The sequence below is a fragment of the Zootoca vivipara genome, chromosome 9 (genome assembly GCF_965207765.1).
Source record: "Zootoca vivipara chromosome 9, rZooViv2.hap1.1, whole genome shotgun sequence".
Lineage (NCBI taxonomy): Eukaryota > Metazoa > Chordata > Lepidosauria > Squamata > Lacertidae > Zootoca > Zootoca vivipara.
Genome location: NC_142592.1, coordinates 61,081,319 through 61,100,060, shown reverse-complemented (window position 1 = coordinate 61,100,060; position 18,742 = coordinate 61,081,319). Strand labels below are relative to the sequence as shown.

The following is an 18,742-nucleotide window of genomic DNA, read 5'->3' as shown; positions in this document are numbered from 1 at the left end:
TCGATTTACAAACACAATTTTTTCCGGAAGTCTGTACTTAACCTGAAGTGTACTTAACCTGAAGTGGATCAGGTGGTAAGTGGATCAATCTGTTTCAGACAGGTCCGCGGAGTACTTAAACTGAAAATACTCAAACCGAGGTGTACTTAAACTGAGGTGTGACTGTAAATGCAATAAATAAATAACCTACCTCACTTGATGGTTGTGAGGATAAGAGGCAGAGGTGTGGGGGGGGGGTTGTACTAATAAGTTGGGCTGGCAATCCTTTGCCCTAGAGACCCATGGCAAGCATGATTTGTCCAATCCAGGGGTAATTAGCTGAAGGTAACTGTGCACCCTTTGCAAGGTTCAGCGAGGGACTGCCTTAAATCAACAAGGTCTGCTTGGAAAGCAGCCGCCCTGAGAACTGCAAAATTCAGACTCCCTCCTGTTTTGGCCACTAGATGTTGCTGCCACCTTCCTCCTTCAAAGCCAGAAGCACAGAATTGCCAGGGGTTTTGATCATATCGCAGCCTCCGGCTCTTTTCATTTACGCATCCCCGCTCTAATTTGTGATGCCGATTTGTTAAATGGTTGCAGGCGCGATCGTAAAAACAACTGCCAGTGTTAATAGAATAGTCCCCACAGAGCGATAGTTCCCCCCCCCTGCTTTCTTTTAAAAAATCCTCTGTGGCTGGAAGGATTGAATTCTAAGTGCAGATAAGCGGCTGCAGGCTGGGGATATTGACATCACACACATCATGGCCCAATAAATGGCTAAGAGGGGTCGGCCTAACTGTAAGAATGCATCCGATCTCAGAGGGGCACATTACCTCTCACCCTCTAGATGTTGCCGAGTTTTTATTTCCATCAGCTGCAGTCGGCATAGGCCGGGGTCCGAGATAATGGTCCGTGCGTAGTTAGACTGTGGAACTCACTCCCACAAGAGCCAGTGGTGGCCATCCACTTGGGTGGCTTCAGAAGATTAGATGGAGGGAAGGGTTTGGGGCATGATAGCTCTGCTGTGAACTGGGAGGAGAGAGTTCTCCTGCACTCAGGCTTCTCATTAGGCATCTGGCTGGCCACTGTGAGAACAGGATGCTGGACTAGATGGGCCTTTGGCCTGATCCAGCAGACTCTTCTTAGGTTCTCAATGACGGAGACCAGCAAACATCAGTACGGCCCTTTTGCAGATATAAACTGGAGTCTTACATTTCTACATTTTACATTTCTTTTTTGTATATAATTTTTATTAAATTTTCTGTTTTACAGTTTAAAATACTCATTTAAACTTCCTTAAAATACCAAGGACTTCCCTTCTTCTCTTTCCATGATTCATTTTGCATATCATAAATCCCTGCGTATTTTACAAAAACAAACCATTCAGTATTCCATTGCATCCATCAAAATTTACTTACACTGTTGACAGGTAGGTAGCCGTGTTGGTCTGACGTAGTCGAAACAAACAAAAAATTCCTTCCAGTAGCACCTTAGAGACCAACTAAGTTTGTCATTGGTATTAGCTTTCGTGTGTGAAGAAGTGTGCATGCACACGAAAGCTCATACCAATGACAAACTTAGTTGGTCACTAAGGTGCTGCTGGAAGGAATTTTTTGTTTGTTTGTTTCGTTTACACTGTTGAATTTATCTTAATGCTGCCAATGTTTTCAAGTGTACACAATTTCCCCCATATATTCAATAAACGTTTTCCAATCTTATCATTAGCAAAACATGTCTATCTAGTTCTGCAAACTTGACATTATGGGAAAGTGCCCTCCCCCCCCCCGCCCCCGGAATTTGTCAATGCCTGCCAGGGCCGAACAATTTCTCCTTGTGCTGTGGCTTTCATTTTAGCCTCTTAAGTGGCCAGTTCCATGCTTGACAGACTCGTTTGCAGTAGGTCTCCTTTATGGCTAAGTGGGGATTTGAGCCCTGGTCTCCCCGGGTCAGAGTCCAGCACTCTGACCTCTACACTGCCACTACCAATACACAAGAAGGCAATATTAGCAGGTGATACCAAAGCCAAACATTTGCAGCGTTGTAAAAACAGAAGGAACAAGACCCCCAATGATCAAGTGGGGACAGACTTATTTGGAGGGAGGAGGAGAAAACAGAAAATGGGGGTAAGTGAAATGGGGTGGAGAGGCTTAAGATTATGGACAGATAAACTACGCAACATTTTGTCGCCGTTCCCACATTTACGCTTTCCGTTTTCCTCTATCCTCCCGAAATCTGGAGAATACAAGCCTTTTAAAATATATACAGAGCCCCCCCCCCAAAAAAATGTTTCCATACAGTTGCCAGCTGGTGGCTGCTTGCCGTCACAATCAGAACTCGTAGACAAGATGTTTTGCCACTTCGCTAAATTTCATTTTCTTGTTAAATGTCTCTTCGAACATCCGGTTCTGTTTGGGAGTGAAATGGTTTTTCCAGTCGCCGACGGCACCTAGAGAATGAGCAATGGGAAAAAATTAAAGCTGCGCTCCGTCGCAGATTCTGACTGCTCACTACACCCTGTTGCCTCTTCAGCTTCCAATGGCTCGCCCTCCTCCCAGTCTTCTCCCTCTGACCACCCAATGTCGTCCCACCACCAACCCCCTGGCTCTGAGCCTTTTTCCCTTGGGGGTTCCCTGGCTGGTCCCTCTCACCATTCCTCTCTTTTCCCAACCAATCCCTGTACAGATTGGGTTGATGCAGCCTTGCAGATCTTACATTAAGCAGTGAGTTGAGCTAGATGTCTTCCAGGTCCTTCTCAACTCTAAACATCATATGGGGTGTTTTTTTTGCTCACTGGTTCATTGTGCTCAGTGCTGACTACCCTCCACAGCCCCCAAGGCTCTTGCCATCCCAGCCATGTTGCCGGAGCAAACTTCACCTGGGATTGAACTCGTGGCGTCCTACGTTAAAGGCTTCCCCTCTACCCACTCCAGCTGAGGTTTCCTGTCAACCCTTTCACCTGTTCACAATGTACCCTGCGTATTAACTTGTTTTCTTCGCTGTGTCTGGCCTCTGTTTGGTTTCAGATAAACCCAGACACTTTGTCCTGCAATACGGCTGGGTGGATTAAAGGAGTGTTGGCAAGCGGGAGAGAAGCAGGGAAATTAAGATAAGGGAGATAAGGGGGGGTGGAGTCCTCGTTCACCTGGAAAGCTCAGCCCCTGGGAGTAAACGGAGGATTCTGTCTATAAGCAGGCATGTCCAACAGGTAGATCGTGATCTACCGGTAGATCACTAGATGTCTGCGGTAGACCACTGGTAGATCATTGGCTCCTCTCAAAGAAGCTGAACAAATGTGGCTCCCCTAAAAAAAGCTCAACATGATGGTCCGCCCCCGCTACTTAATGGATCCAATTGGCTTCCAAAGAGTGGTAGGGGATGTTTTATCCCATGTCGATGGCCTTTCAGCTGATTCCCTGGTGGCCCGCTGGAATGCGGAGTTAACCAGCGCTATTGACTGTCTGGCTCCGAAGCGCCCTCTCAGATTGCATGGAGCCCGGACAGCCCCGTGGTTTTCCCCGGCGCTGAGGGCAATGAAACAGTCGTTGAGACGGCTAGAGCGCCGGTGGCGGAAAACTCATTTTGAATCAGACCGGACACGGGCTAGAGCTCAACTTCGAGCCTACCAAGTGGCAATGGCGACGGCGAAGAGGACCTTCTTCACCGTCTCCATCGCATCTGCAGAAAACAGCAGCAGGAGACTCTTCCAGGTGGTTCGCAATTTAGCGGAACCACCTGCTCCATCCGGGCCCAGTACGGGCCACACCATCTCCTGCAATGATTTTGCAAAGTTTTTTGCAGATAAAGTCGCTCAGATTCGGGAAGAGGTAGACTCCACCGTGGGAGCAGGGCCGGGGCGGGGGAGTGCTAGAGTCCTGTCTAGTCAAGTTTTGTGGGATCAATTTCAATCTGTTACCTCCGAGGATGTGGACAGGCTGCTTAGACGAATGAAACCAACCACCTGTCTCCTTGATCCTTGCCCATCCTGGCTTATAAAAGCTAGCCAGGAAGGGCTGGGCGATGGGCTTCGCGGGTTGGTAAATGCTTCTCTCCATGAGGGAGCCTTCCCAGACCCGCTGAAAGAGGCGGTTATTAAACCGCTTCTTAAAAAACCATCTTTAGATCCGGCCAATATGGCCAACTATCGCCCAGTCTCAAATCTTCCATTCTTGGGCAAGGTGATTGAGCGAGTGGTTGCGGAACAACTCCAGGCACGCCTGGAAGAAGCGGACCATTTGGATCCCTTCCAGTCAGGATTCAGGCCTCATCATGGGACTGAAACTGCCTTGGTCGCACTGGTCGATGATCTCCGGCGGGCTAGGGACAAAGGTAAGAGCTGTTTCCTTGTTCTGCTGGATCTCTCAGCGGCTTTTGACACCATCGACCATAACATCCTTCTGGACCGTCTAGAGGGCTTGGGAGCTGGGGGCACTGTCATGCAGTGGTTCCGCTCCTTCCTCCTGGGCCGTGTTCAGAAAGTGGTGGTGGGGGATGAGTGTTCAGACCCCTGGGCGCTCACTTGTGGGGTGCCTCAGGGTTCTGTCCTCTCCCCCATGCTTTTTAACATCTATATGCAACCGCTGGGAGAGATCATCAGGGGGTTTGGGCTGGGTGTCCATCAATATGCTGATGATACCCAGCTCTACCTCTCTTTTAAATCAGAACCAGTGAAGGCGGTGAAGGTCCTGTGTGAGTGCTTGGAGGCGGTTGGAGGATGGATGGCGGCTAACAGATTGAGATTGAATCCTGACAAGACAGAAGTACTGTTTGTGGGGGACAGGAGGCGGGCGGGTGTGGAGGACTCCCTGGTCCTGAATGGGGTAACTGTGCCCCTGAAAGACCAGGTGCGCAGCCTGGGAGTCATTTTAGACTCACAGCTGTCCATGGAGGCACAGGTCAACTCCGTGTCCAGGGCAGCTGTTTATCAGCTCCATCTGGTACGCAGGCTGAGTCCTTACCTGCCCAGTGACTGTCTCTCCAGAGTGGTGCATGCTCTAGTTATCTCTCGCTTGGACTACTGCAATGCGCTCTACGTGGGGCTACCTTTGAAGGTGACCCGGAAACTACAACTAATCCAGAATGCGGCAGCTAGACTGGTGACTGGGAGCGGCCGCCGAGATCACATAACACCGGTCCTAAAAGACCTACATTGGCTCCCAGTACGTTTCCGAGCACAATTCAAAGTGTTGGTGTTGACCTTTAAAGCCCTAAACAGCCTCGGTCCGGTATACCTGAAGGAGCGTCTCCACCCCCATCGTTCTGCCCGGACACTGAGGTCCAGCTCCGAGGGCCTTCTGGCGGTTCCCTCATTACGAGAAGCCAAGTTACAGGGAACCAGGCAGAGGGCCTTCTCGGTAGTGGCACCCACCCTGTGGAATGCCCTCCCACTAGAGGTCAAAGAGAACAATTACCAGACCTTTAGAAGGCATCTCAAGGCAGCCCTGTTTAGGGAAGCTTTTAATGTTTGATGGATTTCTGTATTTTAGAATTTCTGTTTGTTTGGAAGCCGCCCAGAGTGGCTGGGGGAACCCGGCCAGATGGGCGGGGTATAAATAATAAATTATTATTATTATTATTATTATTATTATTATTATTATTATTATTTATCTCTTCCCTGAAAAAACTCAACAAGTTTGACCCGAAACCCCCCCCCCCAAAATGGACCTTCCTCCTTCCTAAAAAAAGTTCAACAACTTTGACCTGAACCCCCCAAAAGGGGGTAGATCACTGCCAGTTTTTAACTCTGTGAGTAGATCGCAGTCTCTTGGGAGTTTGCCACCCCTGGTCTATAGCATCCCGCCAGTTGGTCATTCTAGTGCTCCATAGGGCACTGTGAAAGGAAAATTGTTTGGAAACATGGCTATTTATGAGAAACATGCACTAAATTGCTGGTTTCCATGAGGATGTTTGTTTGTTTGTTTGTTAAATGCAAACGAACGCAGCAGCAATGAATTGGCCTAAACTTCAGGCTGGAGAAATGAGAAAGTGGCAGAAGCAGAAATGGACCAGTTTCACTCGTCCCTCCTCCGCCTCCCCTTACCTTTTCGGAACACCAGCTTCCGGTTGGACGTGAGCGCGCAGACCGTGTGGTTCGGATCGTTCTCCTTCTCTGTGTTGGTTTTCATCTCGCTGAACGAGGACTTCTTGCAAATCTCGTGGATCCTGCTCTCACTGGTGTTGAGTGCCAGGAAAGCACTGACTTTCTTCACAACCTTTGGGAGGTCCTGGGAGACACGGACGGCAGAGGAGGGGGGTGAGCTGCTGTGGGCGCCTGCTCCACTGAAGTGAATGGGGAGCACACAAAATTGTAGCCTTTTTTGTGTTTTTCGGCAAAGACTGGGCAGGGCTATGGGTTTGTGTTTTTGAAGCAGGCATGATTTTGCACCTGAATCATGGAAGGACCCAAGGCAGTAATCCAATGAACCAGGGATGGAGAAGTTGCAGCCCTCTGGATTTTGCTTAGAATACAGTTCACACCATCCCTGTGCATTGGCCAAGCTGACTGAGAAATAAAGGGAGCTGGGGATCCAATAATATCTGGAGGACCACAGATTTCTCACTTCCACTCTATAGAATTACCAGCTACTTCTTGGTTGTCATGCCTAAATGAAGATGAGCAGAACAAAACCTTCCCTTTCTGGTACTGAATCGCCCAAGCTCCGCATTAACACAAGCGCTACCTTGCAAGGACATATGAGTGGGGGAACAACTTAACATTCCACATTTATTACTTCTCGGGATGCCATGTTGACATTTAATAAAGGACACCTGGGTTCAGGTGCTGGAGGAGACTCTTGAGAGTCCCATGGACTGCTAGAAGATCAAACCTATCCATTCTTAAGGAAATCAGCCCTGAGTGCTCCCTGGAAGGACAGATCGTGAAGCTGAGGCTCCAATACTTTGGCCACCTCGTGAGAAGAGAAGAATCCTTGGAAAAGACCCTGATGTTGGGAAAGATTGAGGGCACTAGGAGAAGGGGACGACAGAGGACAAGATGGTTGGACAGTGTTCTCGATGGTTGGACAGTGTTCTCGAAGCTACGAACATGAGTTTGACCAAACTACGGGAGGCAGTGGAAGACAGGAGTGCCTGGCGTGCTATGGTCCATGGGGTCACGAAGAGTCGGACACGACTAAACGACTAAACAACAACAACACCTGGGTTCAAATTCCTACTCGGCCACAAAACTCACTGGGTAACCTTTGGGGCTAACATACCTCGCAAGGTTGTTGTTCAGGTCAAAGTAACATAAAGGTAAAGGCCCCCTGGATGGTTAAGTCCAGTCAAAGGTGACTATGGGATGCGGCGCTCATCTTGCTTCCAGGCCGAGGGAGCCGGTGTTTGTCCGCTGACAGTTTTCCAGGTCGTGTGGCCAACATGACTAAACCGCTTATGGCACAACAGAACACCGTGACAGAAACCAGAACACACAGAAATGCCGTTTACCTTCCCGCTGCAGCGGTACCTATTTATCTACTTGCACTAGCGTGCTTTTGAACTGCTAGGTTGGCAGGAGCTGGGGCAGAGCAATGGGAGCTCACTCTGTCGTGGGGATTCGAACCGCCCACCTTCTGATCAGCAAGCCCAAGAGGCTCAGTGGTTTAGACCACAGCGCCACCTGCTCCCAATTCAGGTCAAAATAGAGGGAGGATCACATATGCTACTCTGATTTTTTTGGAGGAAAGGTGGGATAAATGTCTTTTAACTGTTTGCTACTTGAGCATCATAAATTTAACTTTCACGAGAATTTATGAGTTTGCTTAGTTTAGATTTGTCTTGCTTCTCTCTTCCTACTTGGGGAAAAAAGCAAATTTTAGTTTTACCTGTTTCATATCTTCGTAGAACAAGAACAGAGTGTTTTTGTCATCGGTGTGTTTCTCCCAGCTTAAGACGTGATCAAACCAGGATCCGCAGACAACTAGGAAGGGAGAGCAAAAATGAGGTTATTACTGGAGGCATTTGCTGGACCAGCGTTCAAATCCCCCACGCAGCCTAACTTATCTCACAGCAACAAACCAGGAACCGTTGAGGGTTGTGAGCGTTTCAGCCTTGTTAAGTTTTAGTGTATGAACATGTTGATGAAGTCCGTCCCTTGAAGAAACTGTACCAGTCAAACGGGGATAACACAAGCTAGCCACCCGTTGGAGGACAGACAAGGACGCCTGAGAGACTTTAGCACCTTATTACATTGGACTTTTTGCACAGTGAACGTTGCATTTTTTGAGCCTTATCCGCCTCTTCGGAGACATTTTCATATGTGATATGCATTCCATCCCCTCCGGTTGCATATATATATGATTTAGTGCTTTCACGGTTTTTGTTATTTCTATATAACCTACCTCACAGGGCTGTTGTGAGCATAAAATGGGGCAGGGGAGAAAAATGTCCAACACCTTGCGCTCCTTGGAGGAAAGGTTGTGTGTAAATGTAACAAAAATAAATACATAAATTTCCATGAACTCTGCACAGCCAGAAGCATAGAGTGAAATTCTCATACAAGCGAAAGATAGGCCCTCCTAAAGATTATGTATAGCCACAGTCAAATTTCAGCTTCCTTCAGGCTGCTGGCATCTGTTTGTCTTGAGAAACAATGGAGTGAACCTCTGAGGGTGAAGTCAAATTCATAGAATCATAGAACCATAGAGTTGGAAGAGACCGCAAGGGCCATCCAGTCCAACCCCCTGCCAAGCAGGAAACACCATCAAAGCATTCCTTGACATATGCCTGTCAAGCCTCTGCTTAAAGACCTCCAAAGAAGGAGACTCCACCACACTCCTTGGCAGCAAATTCCACTGCCGAACAGCTCTTACTGTCAGGAAGTTCTCCCTAATGTTTAGGTGGAATCTTCTTTCTTGTAGCTTGAATCCATTGCTCTGTGTCCGCTTCTCTGGAGCAGCAGAAAACAACCTTTCTCCCTCTTCTATACGACATCCTTTTATAAATTTGAACATGGCTATCATATCACCCCTTAACCTTCTCTCCTCAAGGCTATACATACCCAGCTCCCTAAGCCGTTCCTCATAAGGCATCGTTTCCAGGCCTTTGACCATTTGGTTGCCCTCTTCTGGACACGTTCCAGCTTGTCAGTATCCTTCTTGAATACAGTACTCCAGGTGAGGTCTGACCAGAGCAGAATACAGTGGTACTATTACTTCCCTTGATCATCATCTAGATGCTATACTCCTATTGATGCATCCCAGAATTGCATTGGCTTTTTTAGCTGCTGCACCACACTGTTGACTCATGTCAAGTTTGTGGTCTACCAAGACTCCTAGATCCTTTTCACATGTACTGCTCTCAAGCCAGGTGTCTCCCATCCTGTATTTGTGCCTTTCATTTTTCTTGCCCAAGTGTAGTACTTTACATTTCTCCTTGTTAAAATTCATCTTGTTTGCTTTGGCCCAGTTGTCTAATCTGTTAAGGTCATTTTGAAGTGTGATCCTGTCCTCTGGGGTAATAGCCACCCCTCCCAATTTGGTGTCATCTGCAAACTTGCTCAGGATGCCCTCAAGCCTTTATCCAAGTCATTGATAAAGATGTTGAATAAGACTGGGCCCAAGACAGAACCCTGTGGCTCCCCACTAGTCACTATTCTCCAGGATGAGAAGGAGCCATTGATGAGCACCCTTTGGGTTCGGTCAGTCAGCCAGTTACAAATCCACTGAATGGTAGCATTGTCTAGCCTGCATTTTACCAGCTTTTACCAAATTGCTGCTTACCAAATTGCTGCTTTAGCAGCACCAAAGTGACCTTCCTGGGGCGCAAGCCTTGTCAGTGTGTATGGAGGTCTTGGGATACCCAGACGACAAGACTCCCCTCTCGACCTTGCTGATGTGATTCAAAGGAAAGCAGAGCAAGACGTTTGGCACCAGCTTGGCTGCAGGAGTTGTCGGAAGGAGGCGTACAAGGCATACATCCAACCTTCTTAGGGACTCTGCTCTGGATTTGTGTAGAGTTTATACTCCTTACCTAGCTTTATCTTCTGAAGATATTCCACAAGGCAGTGGATGTTTGGAGTCAGAATTTCCTTCTCCTAGATGAGTTCTCTTCCCAGGTTGATGAGCCCCATCTGCCCTTGACTTCCCCTCTACAGCACTTGCAGAAACTGCCGTCTTGACCATTATTATTATTATTATTATTATTATTATTATTATTATTATTATTATTATTATTTGCCCGAGCAGTGGGGGGGGGGAAAGGAGGAAGTAGTGCAAAAAAAATTCTTACAATGACTCAGAGCACTGACCATTGGGTTCACTCAATCCACCAGAGAGGAGAGACAGATAAAAATAAAAATATGTCACCCTGCAGATGTTGTTGGACTACAAGGCCCATTATCCATACTGTCTGGGCCAGATTGAAATCGTAGCACAGCAACATCTAGGGTCATAGATTCCCACCCCCCTTCACACTTTCTCTGTTGCTGTGAACCAATTACCAGTCCTTCAAGCAAGAATATGGAACCGGCAGCCTTCCAGATGCAATTGGACTACAACTCCCATCATCCCTTACCATTGGCTGGTGCTGATGTGAACTGGAGTTCAGCAGCATCTATAGTAATAATAATATTGTGGGCAGGGGTGCTATTGTTTCTGTTCTTATGGCATGTATTTATTTTTATATTGTAAACTGCCCTGCGATCTTCGGGTGAAGGGCAACATAAGAATTTAATAAATAAAAACAAACATTCCCCAACTCTGCCTTAAATGGACCGGTTGTCTTATCCAGCTTTGTTCACTTTTAAGCCAAGTCAAGTCCACGGACACCAAAGGTACGAGAAGGAAGGAAGGAATCTCAAGTCACACTTCAAATTACTATTTTGATCCTTTATACTACAAATCACAGCGTCAATTTGCGTTCCTTTGTTAATGACACCAATTCAATTTGTTGCTCGGTTGATCTTTGGATCTCCAGCTTTGTGGGAGCTTATTTTTTTACAGCCATGCAGTAACCAATGTTTGTGACCAATGTTTTGATAACAGGAACAAGGGCCCCGTGCCCTTGACCTCAGCCGAGGGTTAATGCAGCTGCAATCAAAGTGTCTGCCTTTTAGTCTTCAGAACTTGGATCTGACATTCTAAAATTGCCCACCTAAGGTAGGGGGTTTCTACATATACAAGTCCAAAAACCCTCTTAGGACATGGAGCTTCTGGGGAGCAAGCAGGAAACCGAAGCCAATAATCCAGGTGATGATCTCTTGGGAAAACAGGAGCACAAGGAACACCTCCTGGATCAGGCCAATGGCCCACCTGGTCTAGCATCCTGTTCTCACCTGTGGGAAACCAGTAAGCAGGATCTGAACACAAGAGCGCTCGATCCTCCTGAGGTTTCCAGCAACTGGTCTTCGGAAGCATTTAACTTCCTCTCTCATTTGCAGCAACGCAGCCAGCCACCACGGAGGGGAAATTCATATTATTTTCACTTGGGGGTTGTCACTACACACTAGAATTTGCAAGGCAAGAGAGAGGAAGTGTGCTATTCAGTCTTCTTACCGTCTCCTCTTAAGAACATATCCAGGAAAACAGGCCAGGAATCGATGGTGGGAAGGTTTGGGTTGTCTCTGTAATAATGATACATGGAAACTGCGATGTCTTTGGGGTTTCTGATAATGTAGATAGCCTACAAACGAAGACAACACGTTAATAAGGCAGTGATATCGGAAGGTGTTCTATTACCAAGTCAGGGCAAAGCGGAGCTGCTCAGTTAGAGTGAATGGGGCATCGCCCCCACCCCCTCAAAGCCCCACCTGCCTGCCTTCTTACAACCAGTCAGGGGGTAGATCTGCCTAACATTAACTATGGAGTCACCAATTCCTGGTCTCCCTAGCACCTGCCATATTGATCTCAATGTGCATCAGTCACCAGCTAGTGCTCAATATGATCTCTACACACACCCCAACCTTGTGTTGTTGGACTACAAGTCCCATCATCCCCTATCAATGACCATACTGGCAGGGGCTGATGGGAGTTATAGTCCAGAACATTTGGGAGAGCACCAAGTTGCCAAAGGCTATACTGACTAGCGGTGAGTTTTGGAGACTTGGAGCTGCCAGCAAATGATCTTGGGACTTCCTGCAAGGCAAAGTGTGAATTCTACCACTGAGCGACTGTCTTCCCACCCAAATCACAGCAGAGATGAGTTTTATTCAAAGCAGATCTGTTGAAACTATTGATCGTAGCAAAGGGTTCATCCAGACTTCCTTTTGCTCCAAAAGTTGTGCGTGCAGGCGAATGCTTCTCAGCAACAGGTCCAAGTGTTTTTCGTCCCACCAAGGAAAGCTACTGTTTATCGCTGAATCGGAACAAACGTCAATCAGGTTTTTTGTGGATGTATGTTTGTTCCGATTCAGCAGTAAACAACAGGTTTTCCCAAGGAAAGCAGAATGACCTCACTTTAAAAACTGGAAAGCACAGGCCTGCGGCTACAAATTGGAACACAAAATGAAGTATGGCTGAGCCCTTAGTCCTGAGCACAGAATCATCAATTCATTGAATTGTAGAGTTGGAAGGGATCCTGAAAATCATCTATCCAGCCCCCCCGCCATCATTCATTTCAGTGGGTCTACCCTGAGTAAAACTTAGTTTGAATACCACCCAAGGTTTTCTGTTAACATATTGTTACAGCTAGGGTTCCAGAGTCTGTTAGCAAATATTAGAAACTAAAAACCGTAGTATTTAGATAATATTTGGGATACGAAGGGAAAGTGCAAGCTGCAGAACTGTGCCAGACCAAAAAATAGCTTATGCAAACCAGCCTGGCCGGGTTCCTGAGTGCAGAGCCATTAAGGAACAATGAGGAACCAAGCATAGTCGTACCTCGGAAGCCTAACGCCTTGCGAGTCAAACGTTTTGGCTCCTGAATGCTGCAAACCCGGCAGTGATTGTTCTGGTTTGCGAATGTTCTTTTGGAACCCGTAAATCCGACAGGGCTTCCGCGGCTTCTGATTGGCTGCAGGGGCTTCCCGCAGCCAATCGGAAGCCGCAATTTGGTTTCGGAAGTCAAACGGACTTCCGGAAGGGATTCTGTTCAACTTCCAAGGTACAACTGTATCGAGCCATTAAGGACCACTGGCAGTGCACCAGTGCACTGGCAATCTCCCCACCCCCACCCCCAGGAGTGGAAAGAAACAGGAGAATTGGCAGGTGGCCAAGGCGACAGGGGCATGATGTCACAGGAAAAGTTGTCCTTTTTGAAAGCTCATGGTATGCTGGGAAGGAAAGGGGCAGAATTCAATGGGGTGCTGTGGAGGCGAGAAGCAGAGGCGTCTTGTGGGATGGCTCTGAATGCAATGCCAGGGGGCGAGGAAGGACAAACTGCTCCTGCTGTAAGCTCTGCACTCCCTTCATCTGCATTCAAGTTGTAAATAGGTTTTAATAAACCATATTTCAACAATATTGCAGATTCTGCTGTGCCTTATTTCTTCCTTCAAGAGACACAGACCCTGGTTGAGGGTCGAGACCTGAGCAATCTCATGCACTGCTTGGCAGAGATTGGGGAGGCTTGTAAAAATATCATTTTGAGATCAAGATGCGTACCTAGCTGCATAACCAGGGCTGCCTGCCAGATTTCATTGGGAGGCTCATTGGGAACCTTTTTTTTTTATCTCCTCCCCAGTGCCTGAAATAATACCCTGCCCATATCTCACCTTACATTGCTTGAGTGTAAAAGTGGGCGGCAGCATGTTGCCATCCAGATGGGTTGGAATGATTCTCTTGCCTGAAAGACGGTCCAGTTGGTCCAGTTTGGAAAGATCTCCAAATTCAATCGGGGATGTTAAAGACACTCTGGGTGCATAGAGGTGCATGAGGATCTCAGCAAGCCAGTGAGTGCCTGCGGGAGAGTAAGGGGGGAGGGGAGGAAAAACGCATGAACAAATACTGGCAAAGTGTTGAATATGTATTGCTTGATAAACTGGGTTGCGGAGGTTATTTACACAGGAGGACCATAAACAGTCTAATTGCCAAGAATAAGAAATATTTGCCTCCTGGCAGGCAGATTGAGGACTAGTAACATTAAAAAAGGTAAAGGGACCCCTGACCATTAGGTCCAGTCGTGACCAACTCTGGGGTTGCGCGCTCATCTCGCATTATTGGCCGAGGGAGCCGGCGTATAAGCTTCCAGGTCATGTGGCCAGCATAAAAAAGCCGCTTCTGGCGAACCAGAGCAGCACATGGAAACGCCGTTTACCTTCCCGCTGTAGCGGTTCCTATTTATCTACTTGCATTTTGACGTGCTTTCCCGCTGTAGCGGTTCCTATTTATCTACTTGCATTTTGACGTAGCGGTTCCTATTTATCTACTTGCATTTTGACGTGCTTTCCCGCTGTAGCGGTTCCTATTTATCTACTTGCATTTTGACGTGCTTTCGAACTGCTAGGTTGGCAGGAGCTGGGACCAAGCAACGAGAGCTCACCCCGTCACAGGGATTCGAACAGCCGACCTTCTGATCAGCAAGCCCTAGGCTCAGTGGTTTAACCACAGCGCCACCTGGGTCCCCTAGTAACATTAGCAAGCTTATTTTGAAGATGCTCCTCTCTAAAGAGCAATGAAGCTGATGTCCCCCAACAAACGTGCTTGAAGAGCAGAGAATACCATCGCAGTCACTGCTCCCCACCCCCCACCCCGAAGTCAAAAGATGGGTTTGATTGACTAGAAACTTTGGGTCTTGTCAATTTCATTTCTGAAGAAGAGAAGAAGAAAAATCCTGAATGCTGGAATTTGCTCACAAGAGAAAGAAGCAAGGTTTTGCAGGCTCTTTAGTTTTTAAAGGGCTCCCTTGTACATTTACCGACAGTGGGAGCTCATCCTGTCCTAACTGGGAAGGGATATGGTTCCTAAACCCCCCCTTGGGGCAGGAGAAGAGCATTCCTCAAAATCACTGTACAAAAGGAACCTTGCAAGTCACTTTCAATAGCTCAGTACTAGCTAGGGAGAGGTAGGTCTGTCACTTTCAATTTCTATCCGTTTCTCATTTTTCCACTCTTTTGAGTTCAGTTCTCCACATCAATTTGCCATTTTTAAGCCTCACAGCACCCACCCACCCCCCCGTGCCTCTCTTAGCTGTGTGGCGTGGCGACGGCACCAGCTTCTGGCAGGATATCGTGAGAAATCTCGCAAGATCTCACGCAAGATCTCGCTGAAATCTCACAAGCAGAGGCAGCAGGGCGAGTGGGGGGCAGAGGGCTTCTGCTGCTCAAGGCAGGCAATGCATCTTGCGTCCTCAGTGAGCAGGGCCTATCCTTGGGAACCTGCCACCCCGAGGCCTCACTGCACCTCATGGTTGGTGTACTCATGCAAACTTGCTTTGCCGAATCTTTTAAAGGCTGTTCCTGCACCTCCAAGACTAAGGTAAAGGTAAAGGGACTCCTGACTATTAGGTCCAGTTGTGACCGACTCTGGGGTTGCGCGCTCATCTCGCATTATTGGCCGAGGGAGCTGGCGTATAGCTTCCAGGTCATGTGGCCAGCATGACAAAGCCGCTTCTGGCAAACCAGAGCAGCACACGGAAGCATCATTTACCTTCTTGCTGTAGCGGTTCCTATTTATCTACTTGCACTTTGACGTGCTTTCGAACTGCTAGGTTGGCAGGAGCTGGGACCGAGCAACGGGAGCTCACTCCGTCACAGGGATTCGAACCGCCGACCTTCTGATCGGCAAGCCCTAGGCTCAGTGGTTTAACCACAGCGCCACCTGGGTCCCCTACCTCTAAGACTACTTCAGGACTAAAAGAAGAATGAACATATATATTGCCATCAATTATTCTACCTGGCCTTTAGCATGTTATGCTTTTGCCCAGTGTTTCCCAAACTTGGGTCTCCAGCTGTTTTGGACTACAACTCCCATCATCCCTAGCTAGCAGGACCAGTGGTCAGGGATGATGGGAATTGTAGTCCAAAACCAACTGGAGGCCCAAGTTTGGGGAACACTCTTTTAGCCCATCTTATCTAGCATCCTGTTCTCACAGTGGCTAGTGAGCTACTTATGGGAAGCCAATAATAATAATAATAATAATAATAATAATAATAATAATAGCAACTCCTGAGCGCAACAGCACTCTCTGCACCAGCAATGCTCAGAAACTGAGAAAGCATTGTGTCTCTGACCCAGTGGAAGTAGAGCATTGTCATCATGGAGTCATTGATTGACTCTAGGAACAAAGTTTGATCTCATACACTGTTAATTGCTTCCGACAATTGACAAGCAAGGCCAATGACTTGCACGATTAACTCATGAGTCCTTAAAGCGGCCCATTAATGTCTGAGTTGATTAATTGCAACTTACTATGCAATTCAGTCTTCCAGCTGACTAATCCAGTCATGCCAGGGGTTGGGGTGGGGGAGATTAGTCAAGTTATTTTAAACAACCCTTTCCTTGAGGGTTCACAACAAATGCAGATTCAATGCCAACTATACTTTCCAGATTAACTACCAGCCCTATTGCTCTTGTGATCCCACCATGAGTCATCAAAAACCAGATCTGATTGGGACATAGGGGGGCTACTCTCAAAGACACCCAGCATTCCTGTAGACAGAACTATACGGGACTATATTATAAGAACTGTAACCTCAAGAACAGATGCAACAACCTGCATTTTTCCTCCTCCCTCCCCATCCCTTTTTCCTCATGTGCTGTGTATTTTATCTTCTCCGCCTCTCTCTTTCTCTCGTTCACGCATAATTTCTTCCATAGTTCTGGCAGAATTTCTTGTTCTAGTTAACTAAGCCTGGAATAAGAAGATGTAGATTAGGAGCCCTTTCCCCATTCCAAATCAAGCGAGACTTTACCGGACTTTGGGTACGAAACCAAAAGGATGTCATCTTCTCTCGCGTCAAACGAGCCCAGAGATTTTAAGAGCTCGGGCGAAGTCCTGATGGTGAAAGTGATGCCATTGAACGTGTGCATGAGATCGTCTTCACTGCGCGACGACATCTGTAAGGCCGTCTTGGGGAGGTCTCAGTCGAACTGGACGCTTCTTCCCAAACAAGGAGAGGAGGAAACCTCTGGCCAGCTGGGCGATTATTAGCAGCGACTGAGCAAGGCAGGAGCAGGAAAAGACCCATTTATGCACTTTGTAACATCTCGAAGAGGCATTTGGGGGCTTATCTTTATGGATTACAATAAATGCAAAGCAACAGAAAGGTTATCCAGATAAACAGCAATTCCGGGGGGCGAATCTGGTTCACTGGAACTTGGCTTCTGGCACATAAATGAGCGAAAACGCAACAGTGGAAAATAACCAGGATTGTAATTACACAAATGATTGCGGTGCACTCATTAACAAATGGGGCTCTCAGTGTGAGTGGCGTGTTGTCTCAAGAGGTTAATGAATTGCTAATGAGTGTGTGTGTGTGTGTGTGTGTGTGTGTCCTTAATAGCACCATAGCTCTGTAGAAATACACTGTGTTCTCTCCTGTCACAGTAAATCTTGAAGGAGGAAATGAAGTTGGAGAATTCGCGGTACGCAGTGGCAAGCACACTCTCCTGCAGGGTGGCACAGCACCTGCTTTTGGTAGGCAGGTCCCAGGCTCAACCCCCAGCATCTGCAAGCCTGGAGAGATGCTGCCGGTCAGTGTAGACAGTATGGAGCTAGATGGACCCAACTGAGTCAATACAAGGCATTTTCCTAAGTTCAAAGGATGTATTTGCTGCCCATGATAGCAATGAGGGCAAATCTCAATGAAACGAATAAAGCATAGATAACTGAAACTGCCGATTTTGCCCATCCCTAGTCAGCGAGAATAGGGGCCTACCCCCCAACTTTTCTCCGATGAAAAGAAGGATGTCCTATTCTACTACTACTACTACTACTACTACTACTATTATTATTATTATTATTATTATTATTATTATTATTATTATTATTATTCCGCCCATCTGACTGAGTTGCCCCAACTACTCTGGGCAGCTTCCAATATATATACAGTGGAAACTCGGTTTATGAACACCTCGGTTTATGAATTTTCGGTTTACGAACGCCGCGGACCCATCTGGAACGGATTAATTCACTTTCCATTACTTTCAATGGGAAAGTCTGCTTCAGTTTATGAACGCTTCAGTTTATGAACAGACTTCCGGAACCAATTACACCCATGCTTCGGGTTAAGTACGCTTCAGGTTGAGTACTCCGTGGACCCGTCTGGAACGGATTAATCCACTTTCCATTACTTTCAATGGGAAAGTTCGCTTCAGTTTATGAACGCTTCAGTTTAAGTACTGCGCGGACCGTCTGGAACAGATTAATCCACTTTCCATTTCTTTCAATGGGAAAGTTCGCTTCAATTTATGAACGCTTCAGTTTATGAACAGACTTCCGGAACCAATTGTGTTCATAAACCGAGGTACCACTGTATATAAACATAATAAAACACAAAACATTTTAAAGCTCCCCTATACAGGGCTGCCTCAGATGGTTCGGGGGTCGGATAACTCCATAGGGACTTCCTACCTACAACACTTCTCCAATGAAAATAGGGATGTCCTAAGGAAAAGCGGAGGGACCCAGGTGGCGCTGTGGTTAAACCACTGAGCCTAGGGCTTGCTGATCGGAAGGTTGGCGGTTCGAATCCCTGTGACGGGGTGAGCTCCCGTTGCTTGGTCCCAGCTCCTGCCAACCTAGCAGTTCGAAAGCACGTCAAAATGCAAGTAGATAAATAGGAACCGCTACAGCGGGAAGGTAAACGGCGTTTCCATGTGCTGCTCTGGTTTGCCAGAAGCGGCTTTGTCATACTGGCCACATGACCTGGAAGCTATACGCTGGCTCCCTCGGC

The 18,742-nt window shown here is 47.3% G+C and overlaps 1 protein-coding gene across 1 annotated transcript; it reads right to left on the bottom strand.

The window, feature by feature from the left end:
• Positions 1-2,165: 2,165 nt before the first annotated feature.
• Positions 2,166-17,029, bottom strand: LOC118091473 (sulfotransferase 6B1-like). The gene is made up of 6 exons (XM_035128515.3): positions 16,760-17,029; positions 13,622-13,806; positions 11,469-11,595; positions 7,800-7,894; positions 6,017-6,200; positions 2,166-2,425 (listed from the first exon to the last, which is right to left on the bottom strand). Exons 1-6 carry the CDS (start codon positions 16,902-16,904, stop codon positions 2,307-2,309), a joined length of 855 nt encoding a protein of 284 aa, XP_034984406.2. The 5' UTR covers positions 16,905-17,029; the 3' UTR covers positions 2,166-2,306.
• Positions 17,030-18,742: the final 1,713 nt, after the last annotated feature.